Here is a 15,936-nt window from a genome sequence, read left to right as displayed (position 1 = left end):
CACAGAGCCTGACATATTTAAGCACTCACTAAATATTTATTGAGTTTTATTTTAAGCATTGTGAAACAATCCATGCTTCATTCAAAGTTGTGAGACTGTATTAAACTCTTGCTTATTCATAAATGTTGTCTGAAAAGGTGAGTATAAAGTTGTATATTGAAAGAAATTGAAACTGGAAGATTTTGCTTCCACTTAGAAAAAAGAGGAGAAAACATGAAAGTATATATAGAAGAGATTACATGTATGCTAATTTAGAGAATATTCTAAATGAAAGGGATTTCATATTGCAAAATAACATAGATAGCAATAAGATACTTTAATAAACATTCTCAGGTCTATTAGATAATGTTAACATCTTTGGGTGAAGATATTTTGATTATGGTGAATAGGGAAGGATCATGCTCTCAAGGTAGTCATATAGGAAAACACATGTAAAAGTTTATTTCAGGTTTGATGGCTGTTTTAAAAGGATTGTTTGAAAACAGACTTCAAGAAGACCTATGTGCAGTTTGGCATAAATGAAGACAAGCACAATTACAAGTATCAGATATATTTTGGTTGTTTATGATTATTTATGGTTATTCTTAACCAGTGGAGATTAGTCTTTCTTCTGCTTTGGTCTGTTCTGCTTGAGAGGAGTCCTGCCTGTACTTGTGTGTCCTATGTGCTTCTCTGCTTTATGCACCCTGGATATAGGACTGTCATATTTTAGGTTATCAAGAATTATTTATTGCTCAGAATCATTCTTGAAATACATTTAATTCTGATTATCCTGAATTGATTTTTATAGAAGTTTAGCTTTTTCTCATTCTATACCCAGCTGCAAATCAAATACCTGCCTTAGTGTTAACCTGAGTCAAGGCTCTGGGCCTGATGTTTGGTGTTTATGTTCTCTAGCCTAAGTGTTTACCCAGAAGCCCAGTTTTTTTAATCACACATCCTTGTCGCACAGTGACATCCTTGTCACCTGGTGATGTTCTTGTTAGGGCTTAAGCCCCAAATCCTTCCCTATCCTGCAAGCCATGAGACTTTTCCTGTAAGTCGTATGTTCCCCCCAGGAGTGTAGAAATGTGGTCTGATTAAGCTTATATAACATTATGTTGAGGAATTTTATTTTATTCAGTAAGTATTAAGAAAATATTATTCACCAGCTCAATAACATAGCAGCAAGAACATGTAGAATGTTTCCCCTTCTCCACCACCTCCTCCTTATTTTCATTCTGTTTATTCTCTCTCCTCCCTCTTCCTCCCCTTCTCTGTCTCTCTCTTTCTTGACTGAGAGAACACTTATTATTTTGACACCCAGATTCAATAGTCCCGTAGTGATTTTTTTCTTGATTGTAATCAATCTGTATTGAGTATCAGTTAGAGGGAAGCTATTTTTAACAGAAATGCACGTGGTGTGAATACAGGTAAAGTTGGAAACATATAAAGTGTACTTTTGGAGCAGTGCTTTATGAATAATGCTAATTGACTGGGACTCATTTTAAAGATACAGGGATTAAAAAAAATGACAGATGTGGGAAAACCTTTTTTTTTTTAACCAAACTATCCTGATGCCATTAGTTATAGTTTAGAAAGAAGATAATGATGAATAATCACTTCCTTAAAAATTTTTTGAAAGGACATAATAAAGGATTAGATGCAATTGTTACAACAATAAGTATATGAGAAGAAATGTTTGGAAATAGTTATATGTAATTAGAATGGGAACAGGCTTTCTAATCATAGAATTAGTGTAAGGAAGGAAAGAAATCCAAGCCCAAAGTATTCCACATAAATCAAAAGATGAGCTGTATTTTTTTTTTTTTTTGCCTTTTTGCCATTTCTTGGGCTGCTCCCATGGCATACGGAGGTTCCCAGGCTAGGGGTTCAATCAAAGCTGCAGCTGCCGGCCTACACCAGAGCCACAGCAACGAGGGATCCAAACCATGTCTGCAATACACCACAGCTCACTGTAACGCCAGATCCTTAACACACTGAGCAAGGCCAGGGATCGAACCTGCAACCTCATTGTTCTTATTCGGATTCGTTAACCACTGTGCCACAACAGGAACTCCAAGAGGAGCCATATGTTTTTTAAAAATTGCAGAATTAACGTGAAAAATGGTAAACTGAAAATTTGAAAATTGGAAGGAGTTCCTGTTGTGGCTCAGTGGTTAAAGAACCCAACTAGCATCCATGAGGACTCAGGTTTGATCCCTAGCCTGGGAACCTCCATATGCTGTGGGTACAGCCCTTAAAAAAAAAAAAAAAAAAAAAAAAAAAGCAAAAAAGAGATAGATAATAAACCATACTTTTTGTTGACTGCATTTTTTTTTTTATGACCTCTCTCACAGCTTATGCAAGTTTCTCAGGCCAAGGGTCAAACCCACCCCTCTGCAACAACCTGCAATGGGTTCTTAACCCACTGTGCCACAATAGGAACTCTTGACTATATTTTTTATTTTTATTTATTTATTTTTGTCTTTTTGCCATTTCTTGGGCCACTCCCGCGGCATGTGGAGGTTCCCAGACTAGGGGTCTAATCGGAGCCATAGCCGCCAGCCTAAGCCAGAGCCACAGCAACCGGGATCCGAGCCACGTCTGTAACCCTCACCACAGCTCACGGCAACGCCGGATCCTTAACCCACTGAAAAAGGCCAGGAATTGAACCCACAATCTTATGGTTTCTAGTTGGATACGTTAACCACAGAGTCACAACGGGAACTCCTTGACTGTATTTTAAATGCTATTTTTTGGGAACTCAAAAGATCTGTCCAGCTACCCTTCTACCTTTCCCACATGCACTTTCACTGTATAATTAGCTTCTTTTCTTCAGACCTAACAGCCTATTTGATCTCCTTTGTTTGGGGCACTTTGTTTCCTCTCTCTTCATTTTTCTCTGAATTGCTAAGTCAATCAGTGATCAACAAGGTAGGCAGCATGTGTAGGGGTTTAAAGCCCAGACTAGTATATGCCTCAGTAAGCCTACCTGGTTTCCAAGTCTAGAGGCCCAGAGAAACTAAGGAGATGATTTAACCTCTCAGTACCTCCACTATAAAATGGGAGGATTTTAGAGGGTTCTCTTCTCTTAAGCTTTATATACAGATCAAAGAAGACAATGTCTATAAATTATTTAGAGCAGCATCTAGTATTAAATAACTACTATGTAAATAGGATTAAAGGCATTGATGTTTTATATTTTTATTTTGCATAGATAGTCTGTGGGTTAATTAATTATTTATTTATTATTATTTGGCTACACCTGTGGCATGTGGAAATTCCTGGGCCAGGGATCAAACCTTTGCCACAGCAGCAATCCAAGCCACAGCAGTGACAATACCAGAGCCTTAGTCTGCTGCACCACAAGAGAACTCCAATCTGTGGAATATTGTCTTTCTTTTAATGCTTACAATATTATGTTATGTGGAGTGTTTCTTCTTAATATAAACATATTGATCATTCTTTCTATATTTCTAAATTTCCTTCAAAAGATGCTGTTAGCCAAAGTGATATATGCTTTTAGTTTAGTATATCTGATTTTTCGTATTTATGTATTCTATAGACAATTTTATTTTAATGACAGCTTTATTGAAATATAATCCTCTTATGCTAAAAAAAATAATTCCTTTAAAGTGTGCAATTTAGTGGTTCCTAGTATATTCACAAAACTGTACAGCCATCACAGCTGGAATCACAGTGTAATCACTTTTGAATAATAGAACACCAAACCTGTTAGTGTTATTTCCCATCACCCCACCTGCTCAACCCCTTGTAACCACTAAATTATTTTCTATCTCTCTAGATTTGCTCTTTGTGGACATTTCACATAAATAGACTCATACAATTTGAGGCTTTTTTTTTATTTTGATTGTTTTCAAGATTCATTCATGTTGCAGTATATATCAGTACTTTATTCCTTTTAATTGGAAAAATCACATTCTATTGTATATAGGTGTACAATTTCATGTTTGTCCACTTATCAATTGATATGTATTTGAGTTATTTTCATTTTTCGGTTACCATGAACATTCATGTGCAGTTCGTGTATAGACAAATATTTTTATTCTTTCTAGTATATGCCTCAGAATGAAACTGTTACACATATAATGACCCTTTAAGTGTTTGAGGAACTACCAAACTGTTATTTAAAGTGCGTCACCAGAGTTCCCCTAATGGCTCAGCGGAAACAAATCTAACATCCATGAGGACACAGGTTCGAATCCTGGCCTTGTTCAGTGGGTTAAAGATCTAGCATTGCCGAGAGCTGCAGTGTAGGTTGCAGAAGCATCTCAGATCTGGTGATGCTGTGGCTATGGTGTAGGCTGGTAGCTACAGTTCTGATTCGACCCCTAGCCTGGGAACCTTTATATCCCATGGGTTTCACCCTAAAAAGACAAAAAAAAAAAAAAAAAAAAGAAAGAAAGAAAAGAAAAAAGTGAGTTGCCATTTTATTTTATATTCATACCAGCAAAGTATGAAGCTTCCAATTTTTCTGATTTCCAAAATTGTTATTGTTCATCTTTTTTTTTTAAATTTAAGTCATCCTAGTAGGTGTGAAGTTGTATCTTATAGTGGTTTTTACTTGCATTTCTCTAAGGACTTACAATGTTTGTCCTTATTGCCCACATGTAAATTGTTTTTATGTGTTTATTGCCCACATGTGAATTGTTTTTGAGAGATATTTATTCAAATCATTTACTCGTTTTGATTATATTTTTTATGGTTCAGTTATGTAGTTCCCCCCCTTTTAAATTATAGTTGGTTTACAATGTGCCAATTTCTGTTGTACAGCAAAGTGAACCAGTTGTGCATATATATATGTTCCTTTATGTTATCTTCCATCATGTTGTATCCCAAGAGATTGGATATAGTTCCTCGTGCTATACAGTAGGACCGCATTGCTTATCCATTCTATATGTAATAATTTGCATCTACTAACCCCAAACTCCCATTCCAATCCTATTCCCTCTCCTCTCCCTGTCTCCATGTCTATGAATCTGTTTCTGCTTTGTAGATAGGTTTATTTGTGCCCATATTTTAGATTCCACATATAAATGATATCATATGGTATTTGTCTTTTTCCTTCTGATTTACTTCCAAGTTACTCTAGTTGCATCCATGTTGCTGCAAATGCTATTATTTCATTTTTTTTTAATGCCTGAGTAGAATATAGATCTTTATATATTCTGGACACACAACCCTTATGAGACAAATTATTTGCAAATATTTCCTTCCACTCTGTACAGTATTTTTTCACTTTTTGGATTTTTTTTCACTTTGGGGAACATGTTAAATTTTGATGAAGGATGATGTATCTATTTTTCTTTAATTTGTTGTATGTGTTACTGAAATCTTTGCTCACTTACCTAGGGGTGAGCTAATCACTGATTAGAAATTTAATTGAAGGCTTTGAATCAATATGTGTTCTACACTTTGGCCTGATACTCTGTTTGGTTTTTCATTATGTACTAAATGCCCCTGCAAGCATTACAAGTCTATCCAAGCCTTAGTTCTACTTCTAAAAGGCCTCAGGCTCAGCCAGAGATAAGAGATTAGGGATTCTCTCTTTCTTCTAAGATGTAAAGAAAGTCCATTATTTCTCATGTGCAGTCCTATACATTTGTGTGAACTTCTAAAATCCCTGGAATATGCAGACAATTTTAAACCTTCCTGTGGACATCCCTGCATTTACTGTTAGTTCCAATGCATGTCTAAGGCATAGCATAGGAACCTGTAATATTACACAAGTGCTATTATTTCTCTTCAATAACTGTCTTAGGGTGGACTGTTTACACAGACTGGACTCAGTATTGTTAAAAAAAAATGTCTTGAAAATGGAAGTTTTCAGTGGTCTGCTCCATGGATCAAATTGAATATGGAGTCTTGGAGGAACTCCAAAGTGTTCTGCCCCTCCACAGTCTGCTAGGATGAAATTTCCCCAGGTAGCAGAGGTTCTAAGCTGGTGGTCCACAGTGTTGGCCCAGCTTTGAAGAGAGAGATGCCGCAAGCCTTTCAGCTCTTCCTGGGATTCAGCCACTTTTGGAATAAATGTTTTGTGGGCTGGTGTGAGCCTTTGTCTATTTCTAGAGATCTGAAAAAGTTGATTTTGACAAATGTTGCCATTCTATTCATTGCCTTTACAAAGAGAATGTTTTCCGGTCTTTACTTCCCAGCAGTGCTCCTTGGATTTGATTTGACACACAGTGGATTTATTTTCTTTATTGTAAAATTATTATGCATTTTTCCCCATAAATTTGAAATGCCATTTTTTCCCCAAATTTATTGATTGTTTCTGGATAATTTTAAAAATCCTGTTCTATTGATACATCTATAAATTTTACCTCTGAGACCACTCTGCTCTAAAAATTTTTTCCTGGATAAATATATAATAAAGGATATAAAAATTAATGGAAAATTACAGGTGTGAAAAATGTAGTTAAGAGCTTTTTGTTTTAGCCACAAATAAGAAAATATATATAGATTTATTAGTCAAAAATGTAAACTGACTTAGAATAAATATGTGAAAATTCAGTTATTTTATATGAATGTGTATATTTCAAATAAACACTAAGCAATTACAGTTTTTAAACAAAAATCATCTTGAGAAAATAGTAATTATAGGCTATGAAGTCTTCCAACATTCTAGAACTAACAATGATCATTTTGATAATTTCAAAGTCATATTTTAGTTATTTGCTTTGCTCCTGAATACACTTTTTAAAAAGTGAATTGTTAATCAACATCATACACCACATTAACAAAAGAAAAGTCAAAAATCATATGATCATCTCAATAGATGCAGAAAAAGCATTTGACAAAGTCCAACATCCATTCATGATCAAGACCCTCACCAAAGTGGGTATAGAGGGAACATTCCTGAATATAATCAAAGCCATTTATGATAAACCCACAGCAAATATCATACTCAATGGGGCAAAACTGAAAGCCTTCTCACTCAAATCTGGAACAAGACAGAGATGCCCACTCTCACCACTGCTCTTCAACATAGTTTTGGAAGTCCTAGCCACAGCAATTAGACAAACAAAAGAAATAAAAGGCATCCAAATAGGACGAGAAGAGATAAAACTGTCACTGTACGCAGACAACAAGATACTATACATAGAAAACCCTAAGGACTCAACCCAAAAACTGCTTGAACTGATTAACAAATTCAGCAAAGTAGCAGGATATAAGATCAACATTCAGAAGTCAGTCGCACTTCTATATATCAGCAATGAAATATTAGAAAAGGAATACAAAAATACAACACCTTTTAAAATTGCACCTCTGAAAATCAAGTACCTGGGAATACACCTGACCAAGGAGGTAAAGGACTTATATGCCAAGAACTGTAAAACTATAATCAGAGAAATCAAAGAAGATGTAAAGAAATGGAAAGATATTCCATGTTCATGGATTGGAAAAATCAATATTGTAAAAATGGCCACATTACCCAAAGCAATCTACAGATTCAATGCAATCCCTATCAAATTACCCATGACATTTTTCACAGAACTAGAACAAACAATCCAAACATTTATATGGAACCACAAAAGACCCAGCAATCCTGAGAAACAAAAACCAAGCAAGGGGCATAACTATCCCAGACTTCAAGAAATACTACAAAGCCACAGTCATCAAAACAGTGTGGTACTGGTATCAAAACAGACAGACAGACCAATGGAACAGAATAGAGAATCAGGAAATAAACCCTGACACCTATGGTCAATTAATCTTTGACAAGGGAGGCAAGAACATAAAATGGGAAAAAGAAAGTCTATTCAGCAAGCATTGCTGGGAAACCTGCATGCAAAGCAATGAAACCAGAACACCCCCTCACACCATGCACAAAAATAAACTCAAAATGGCTGAAAGACTTAAATATACGACAGGACACCATCAAACTCCTAGAAGAGAACATAGGCAAAACACTCTCTGACATCAACGTCATGAATATTTTCTCAGGTCAGTCTCCCAAAGCAATAGAAATAAGAGCAAAAGTAAACCAATGGGACATAATCAAACTGACAAGATTTTTCACAGCAAAGGAAACCCAAAAGACAGCAAAAAGACAACTTTCAGAATGGGAGAAAATATTTTCAAATGATGCAAGCGACAAGGGCTTAATCTCTAGAATATATAAACAACTTATACACCTTAACAGCAAAAAAGCCAATCAATCAAAGGAAAAATGGGCAAAAGACCTGAATAGACTATTCTCCAAGGGAGATATTCAGATGGCCAACAAACACATGAAAAAATGCTCAACATCGCTGATTATAAGAGAAATGCAAATCAAAACTACCATGAGATACCACCTCACACCAGTCAGAATGGCCATCATTAATAAATCTACAAATAACAAGTGCTGGAGGGGCTGTGGAGAAAAGGGACCTTCCTGCACTGTTGGTGGGAATGTGAACTGGTACAGCCACTATGGAGAACAGTTTGGAGATACCTTAGAAATCTATACATAGAACTTCCAAATGACCCTGCAATCCCACTCTTGGGCATCTATCCGGACAAAACTCTACTTAAAAGAGACACATGCACCCGCATGTTTATTGCAGCACTATTCACAATAGCCAGGACATGGAAACAACCCAAATGTCCATCAACAGATGATTGGATTAGGAAGATGTGGTATATATATATACACAATGGAATCCTACTCAGACATCAAAAAGAATGACATAATGCCATTTGCAGCAACATGGATGGAATTAGAGAATCTCATACTGAGTGAAATGAGTCAGAAAGACAAAGACAGATACCATATGATATCACTTATAACTGGAGTCTAATATCCAGCACAAATGAACATCTCCACAGAAAAGAAAATCATGGACTTGGAAAACAGACTTGTGGCTGCCTGATGGGAGAAGAAGGGAATGGGAGGGATTGGGAGCTTGGGGTTATCAGATACAACTTAGAATAGATTTACGAGGAGATCCTGCTGAGTAGCATTGAGAACCATGTCTAGATACTCATATTGCAACAGATCAAAGGGTGGGGGAAAAAATGTATACATGTAAGGATAACTTGATCCCCTTGCTGTACAGTGGGGAAAAAAAAGTGAATTGTTAAAATATATTTAAAATACAGCTGATTTTACTTAACTTTCTTTTCTCTATAGGACTTTGGAGATGATGGGTCTTTGTATATTACCAAGGTTACAACCACTCACATGGGCAATTACACCTGCTATGCAGATGGCTATGAACACATCTATCAGACTCACATCTTCCAAGTGAATGGTAAGATATGAGTGGCTGTTTCAATTGTTTTTTGCTTCAGTAGAGATTCAAAGAATATCACAGCTGACTGGGAAGACTTCATTTTGTTGTTGTTTTAGGACTATACTGTTAATGTGAAATATTTTCCAATTAAAAAAATGAGTAAATAAATCCTATAAATTTGTGTACTTTTCTCATCATGAAATATTACAGAGTAACTCATTCTAACCAGAATATTAAAGCATAGGCAATTTCAATTTTTTTTTAGGCTTTAAAGCAACAATTAGACAACTGTATAAATTTTAGAAACAAAAAATCAAGCATTTAAAAGTTTTAATTAGTTTTAATTAATCATTCATTTTGTTGATTTTATTAATGATATAGAAAACTGTTATTTATGTATAAAAATTTCTACAATTTCAATCATTAACTTAATGGCTATGAACATTGGCCAACTAAGCTATGTCAATCTTACAATCAACACCATGTTTTATTTCTGCTTTAATTCAAATGTAATTTAGTTGAATTGATGATATAGAATTGCATGTATGATTCATTAATACACACTAGTTAATTTCCTTACTGATACATATGATTTACTAAAAGTAAGCTCTGTGCACCTAATTAAATACTTATATTCCTATTCTAATTGTAACCAGAAGTCAGCAAAGCCTTCAGTGGGTGAAGTGTTACTTTCTGATTTGTTTTAAAATGACTGGAAGTACTGAGATCTGGTTTAAAAAAAAGAAAAACTTTTAACAGTCTAGGGAAGAGATAAGGGTGGCTTAAAATAAAGTGTTAAAAATGTAATGTAGCCAGATCTGGGGTATATTTTCAAAGTGATCTGATGATATCACTGAGGAATGGCACATGAGCATGAGACTAGAGTTTAAAAAAAATGAACCCAAGGAATGTGAAGGAAAAATTTAGGTAAACCAATGTGACCCTCACTGCAATGGAGAAGGAGCACATTTGAAGACTGAGTGAGATTAATCTGTATTTATTTATTTATTTGGACTAATTAAGTTGAATACAGTTATCCAGATGGAAGTCAAATATGTACTATATTATACAAGTGTGGAGATCACAGTGATGGCCCCAAGTTGTATATTATATAATTTCAGTGTGTATAAACTGTGTTTAAAACCATGAATTTGAGGAGTTCCAGCTGTGGTACAGTAGCTTAAGAATCTCACTGCAGAGCCTCTGGTCCCCACAGAGGCTCGAGTTTGATCCCTGGCCCAGCACAGTGGGTTAAAGGATCCAGTGTAGGTTGCAGCTGCAGATTGGATTCAATCCCTGGTCAGGGAAGTTACATATGCCATGGCTGTGGCCATTAAAAAAATAAGATAAAAATAAAGGAAAATCATGAATCTGAGCATGATGAAGTCACCTTACGGATGAGTAAGATGGATATGAAGCCAGAGGTTTGAGTCTTAGAGCTGAAGTTAGTGAATAGAGAGAGGATTTAGGATCAGCACCCTGTGAAGGGAAATGTGTCCTGGAAATCAATTAGAAAATGTTGAAATTCCCATCATGGCTCAGCAGAAACAAATCTGACTGGTATCCATGAGGACGCAGGTTCGATCCCTGGCCTTGCTCAGTGGGTTAAGGATTTGGCATTGCTGTGAGCTGTAAGGAGTTGGAAAAAGTTGGGGAGTTTTGTTACCAAAATGAGTCATATGGACCCTAGTCAGGCCCTGGCCCTACAAGTCTCTCTGCCCTGCTAGGGAGGGTCCTTGTTCCCTTTGGTTCAACCAGCCAGTAATGAAACCACAGCTGAGATGGACACAGCACAAGCTTTGCTCAGTAGCCAAAGGCTGGAGAATTGGGAACTAAGTTTGCAGATCAACTTCTCCCCTGCTTGGTATGAGGTATTTATTTATTTATTTATTTATTTATTTATTTTGCCTTTTAGGGCCACACCTGGGACATATGGAAGTTTCCAGGATAGGGGGTCAAATAGAAGCTGCAGCTGCCAGCCTGCACTGCAGCCATAGCAATGCCAGATTTGAGCCACATCCATGACCTATACCGAAGCTTGCAGCAATGCCATATCCTTAACCCACTGAGCATTGAGTGAGGCCAGGGATCAAACCCACATGCCCATGGATACTAGTTGTGTTCATAAACCATTGAGCCACAACAGTAACTCCTGAGGAATTTAATTTTAAAGAGTAAAGACCAAAGGAGGAGGAGTAAGGTTGATGAAGGGGAGGCATGTGCAGTAGTCTATAGGGGAAGGGGCAAGGCTTTTCCTGAGGGCATGTGGTGCCACCCTCTTTTTATCCTTTTGTGTTCCTTAATGTCTGGTCATGGCCTCAGGTGGGTGTGTCATTTTGTTTTCTTTCTTTTTTTTTGTCTTTTGTTTTTTTAGGAGTGCACCTGTGGCATAAGCCAGGGATCGAACCCATGTCCTCATGATACTAGTCAGGCTCATTAACCACTGAGCCACGATGAGGACTCCAGGGTGTGTCATTTCTTATGCTAATGTAGGAAATTCTGTGTCAAGGGAGACTCAAGGTCTGCTGAAGGTCAGATTCATCACTATCTTGGGCCCAAGAGGTTCCATCTGGTTTTTTGGTTTATAGCTTCCTTTCTTATCTCTGAGACCTTTAACTTAAAGATTTATGTCAACTCCTGTGAAAGGTGAGGGTGGGTGCATTTTGAGCAAACTTGAAGCAGCTCTGGCAATATTTGGCTATCGGTGGCATTCCACAGAAGCAGATGTAAGCCTTGGTTTCTGGTGCAAACCTACTTGTCTACTAGGTGTGAATCAAGGCTTGGAAATGGACTTTCAGAGAAATCAGTGAAGAGAACAGATGTGAAGGAGGTGACAGGGTTGTTTCCAGGGATCTTAGCCCTTTAGAGCTCAAAGTTCAGAGATAGCAGCTGTTCTGGAGGACACACACTCTAGGGAGGACAGGACAGGGTGTTGAGGGGTGAAGTGGTTGTTTTAACTGGTCTGGGCCTCACCTCCCCATGTGTTATGCTTGTTTACTGACTAATGGCCTATTTGACAAGGTTAACAATCTTTACTTTTTTGTTGTTTTGTTTTGTTCATTTTCCTTTTAGGGCTGCACCTGAGGCATATGGAAGTTCCTGGGCTAGGGTCAAATTGGAGCTGCAGCTGCAGGCCACAACCACAGCCACAGCAACATCAGATCCTTAACCCACTGTGCAAGGCTGGGGATTTAACCTGAATCCTCACAGAGATGTCATGTCCTTAACCTGCTAAGCCACAATGGGAATTTTGGCACTTTGTAGATTTTTTTAATTTATGCTGGTTTTGTTTGTTTTGTTGTGTTTTGTTTTAGAATTAGAGAGAACAATTCTTCATTTTGTTCCTAGCCAACAATTAGTTCTCTTATCTCCCATCCTCTTCCAGCCCTTGGTTGTCCAGTCTAAGTAGCAACCATGCGAGAGTTCTTGCTAGTCTGTAGAGCACTGCATGGTGCACATTCTCCCTGTATCAGAATCACATGAAAAAATATCAAAAACATAGATCTTGGGTTCACCAGTATTCTCTGGAAGTTTGCCTTGAAATCCACATTTTGATAAGCTTCTCAGGTCAGTGTGATGCATAGTAAAGCATGAGAAACATTCTAAATAACTGCTCTTTATTCATGTCTCATGTAGGTTTCTTACATTACTCACTCATTTGCCATGCTCCAGCTGGGAAGCCCAGGAAGAAGACCTTGAACCAAACCATAGGTGTTTATATTGCAAGATGTGCCCTGAGCAGTGCTGGGGAAATGCTGCATCCCCATTTCATCCCTCCTGTGGATGAAGTATTTACTCTCTGGTCTCAGGTCTTTATGAAGGTAGAATATAGAATAAAGGAATGCTGAGGTCTCAGAAACAGTGCTGCCTCTCCCAACCATCGGGCTTAGGGTTATGAATTATGAGGAATTCGATATTAGTGGTGACTTCCTAGGCTGAGCACTGATGAGTTCCCTTTTCTAGAAACAAAGGTCCCTGAACCTGGGAGTAAACTCCATCTTTTCCTCTTACCTCTGACCCATTTAATCTGCTTTGAAATCCTTGATATAAAAATGAAACCACAAAACTCAGATTGGGACATGAATGCACTGTTTTTTAATTAAAATCACACACCTGACTTACTGATGTTCAGGTACTTAATGTCTTAGTGCGGAAGGAATTCATTGAGAGGCACAGTGATAGGTAAAGTAGATTTATTGAAAGTGACAGACACAATGTGGACCATCTCAAAAGGCCACAGTGGCCCAGAAATATAGGGTGGTGAGTTTTTATGGGCTGAGAAACTTCACAGGTTAATGAGTGAAAGGATTATTATAGCTATTTTGGGGAAGGGGCAAGGATTTCCAGGAATTAGGCCACTGCCCACTGTTTGGTCTTTTATGGTCTATCTCAGAACTGTCATGATGCCTGTGGGCATGTCATTTGGCTAATGTATCACAATGAGTATATAATGAGTCTCAAAGTCTATAGACGGCAGATATGCTATCTTGGATCTAGTTGGTTCTAACTAGTTTTTAATCTTATCCTCAATAGCTATGTCATTCTTTTAAAGGTTGTAGCCTGCTCCCTTTCTCCCCGTCTCAAAGTTTTCATGAAGAAATAGGGTTTGGAAAGCAAAATAATGATATTATGTTGGTTGAAAATGAGTAGAGAGACAACTGTGTAGTAACTGGACAACAATTTTCAGTCAAGAGAGGGAGTTTTATCAAAAATGACAGAATGTGATTATCTTTTATGTTTATGTGAATAACTTAGTAAACATGAAAATCAGCACATTTAAGAAAGTATGAAAAATTGCAGTAATCAAATCCTAAATATGTTGATATGATCTACTACACAAATGGAAGGGTTGTTCTTTGGAAGATTGGCAGTTAAGCATTGTTCTTTGAGATGGACAGTTAATTTGTTGAAACAGGTAGAAGGATAGATTGTTTGGGAACAGATATTCAGGGTGGAAGCTTGAGGAAATCCTCTTTGCATTGTGTGGACCAACTATGAAAAATGGGGAGTTTGTGAGAGGATTAGTGATTTGAGGAGAGGAAGAGATGTACAATAATTATCTTGCAAGGAAGTAGGGTAATGAAAATAGTAGTAAGTAATTGGAATGTTGAGCATACTTTTGGGTGTTGAGGTGATACATATTAGTATGTTTTCCTTCAGTTGTCATTGGCTATAATCAAAGAAAGAAGAGATTTGGGTTTAACTGACATTTCATTTTGTCAGTTGAGTAAATGGGAAAGAGAGAGACATGAGAAAGTTAAGCAAGTTTACAAGAGAATGATGATAATAACGGACCACAGAATAAATGGAAAGGAAGGTGGTAGGTAAAAAAGCAGTGAGACCATGACAAATGAGAAATGAAGTGAAAAATTGACTGTGGTGTCCAAGTTAGTCAAATATTACTAGTATAGGTTACGACAAAGAAAAGAAAAGCCTTTTTTCAAAACATTTTCTTAAGGCATCTGGCAATTTCTGTTTATAAGAAATACTTTTATTTAGGTCAAGTATATATAAAGAAGTATAAGACCATAAAGATTTGATAGATGTTTAGACAACTAGCAGTTCTAAATCTAACTTGCCAGTTCTGGCTTTAGCTGAGAAACGAAGCCTAGACTAACACTAATTCATTGCATTCAACCACAACTGATTAAAAAAAGAAAAAACAAATTAAAAAAAAAAAAAACAAAACCCTCAAACCTTGTTCTACTGCATTTTTATCAAGTAGGAAAGACAGTAAGTGTATTTCAAGGATCAACTTTAATATTTAAAGCTACTTGAAGAAGTCAAAAATATGAGTGGAAAATGTATTATGCATGTGTCAGTAAGATCTTCAGCTGCTGTAAAAATGAACCCAGATAATACAGGCTTAGAGAAGATGTAGATAAGGGTGTGCTTTTCTTATGCATAAAAGAAGCCAAGGTGAGGTTGTTGGAGGATAGCAACTCCACTTGTCAGCATGGTCCTCTGCTTCCTCCATTTGTGGTTAGCACATGGTTTCCTTTCTCAATGTTTTCCAACTGATGGTACAAATTCCAGTCATCATTTTCACATTTCAACAAGGAAAAAGTAAAGGAAAGAAGGAAAAAAGAGAGACTGTTGCCTAAAAGTGCACTTTCAAAAGAACTTTGGGGAGTTTCCATCATGATGCAGTGGAAACAAATCTGACTAGTATCCGGAAGGATGTGGGTTTGACCCATGGCCTTGCTTAGTGAGTTAAGGATCTGGTGTTGCCATGAGCAGTGGTGTAGGTTGCAGTTGACCCTTAGCCTAGGAACTTCCACATGCTGGCCCTAAAAAAGAAAAAGAAAAAAAAAATTTAAATAAAGGAACTTTGGGACTTCCCATTGTGGCTCAGTGGGTTAAGCACCCAACATTGTCCCTGTGAAGATGCAGGGTTAGATCCCTGGTCTTGTTCCGCATGAGTTAAGGATCCTGGGTTGCTACCATCTGCAGCATAGGTGGAAGACGTGTCTGGGATCCCATGTTGCCATCTTGGCTGTGGTGTAGGGTGCGACCTTAAAAAGAAAAATAAATAAATAAATAAATAAATAAATAAATAAATAAATAAAATAGCTTTAATGACAGTGCCAACTGCTACTGACCTTCTAAAAGCAGAGATCACAAAGAATGTTTTACCATTCATGACAATGAAGGGTTCAATCAATCAGAAATAATTAATTGTTGATTAAATTAATTACTAGATTAATTAGAA

At 37.0% G+C, this 15,936-nt stretch overlaps 1 protein-coding gene across 4 annotated transcripts in view; it reads left to right on the top strand.

Moving 5' to 3' along the window:
* FSTL5 (follistatin like 5) overlaps positions 1-15,936 on the top strand; it is a 788,662-nt gene that overhangs the window by 588,225 nt on the left and 184,501 nt on the right. For all 4 annotated transcript variants that reach the window (XM_021101310.1, XM_021101309.1, XM_021101308.1 and 1 more), the window contains exon 8: positions 9,122-9,242. In XM_021101310.1, the coding sequence (XP_020956969.1) occupies positions 9,122-9,242 (121 nt within the window). The remainder of the gene's footprint in view (positions 1-9,121; positions 9,243-15,936) is intronic.

Source organism: Sus scrofa, chromosome 8 (genome assembly GCF_000003025.6).
Source record: "Sus scrofa isolate TJ Tabasco breed Duroc chromosome 8, Sscrofa11.1, whole genome shotgun sequence".
Lineage (NCBI taxonomy): Eukaryota > Metazoa > Chordata > Mammalia > Artiodactyla > Suidae > Sus > Sus scrofa.
This window is presented reverse-complemented; position numbering and strand designations above follow the sequence as displayed.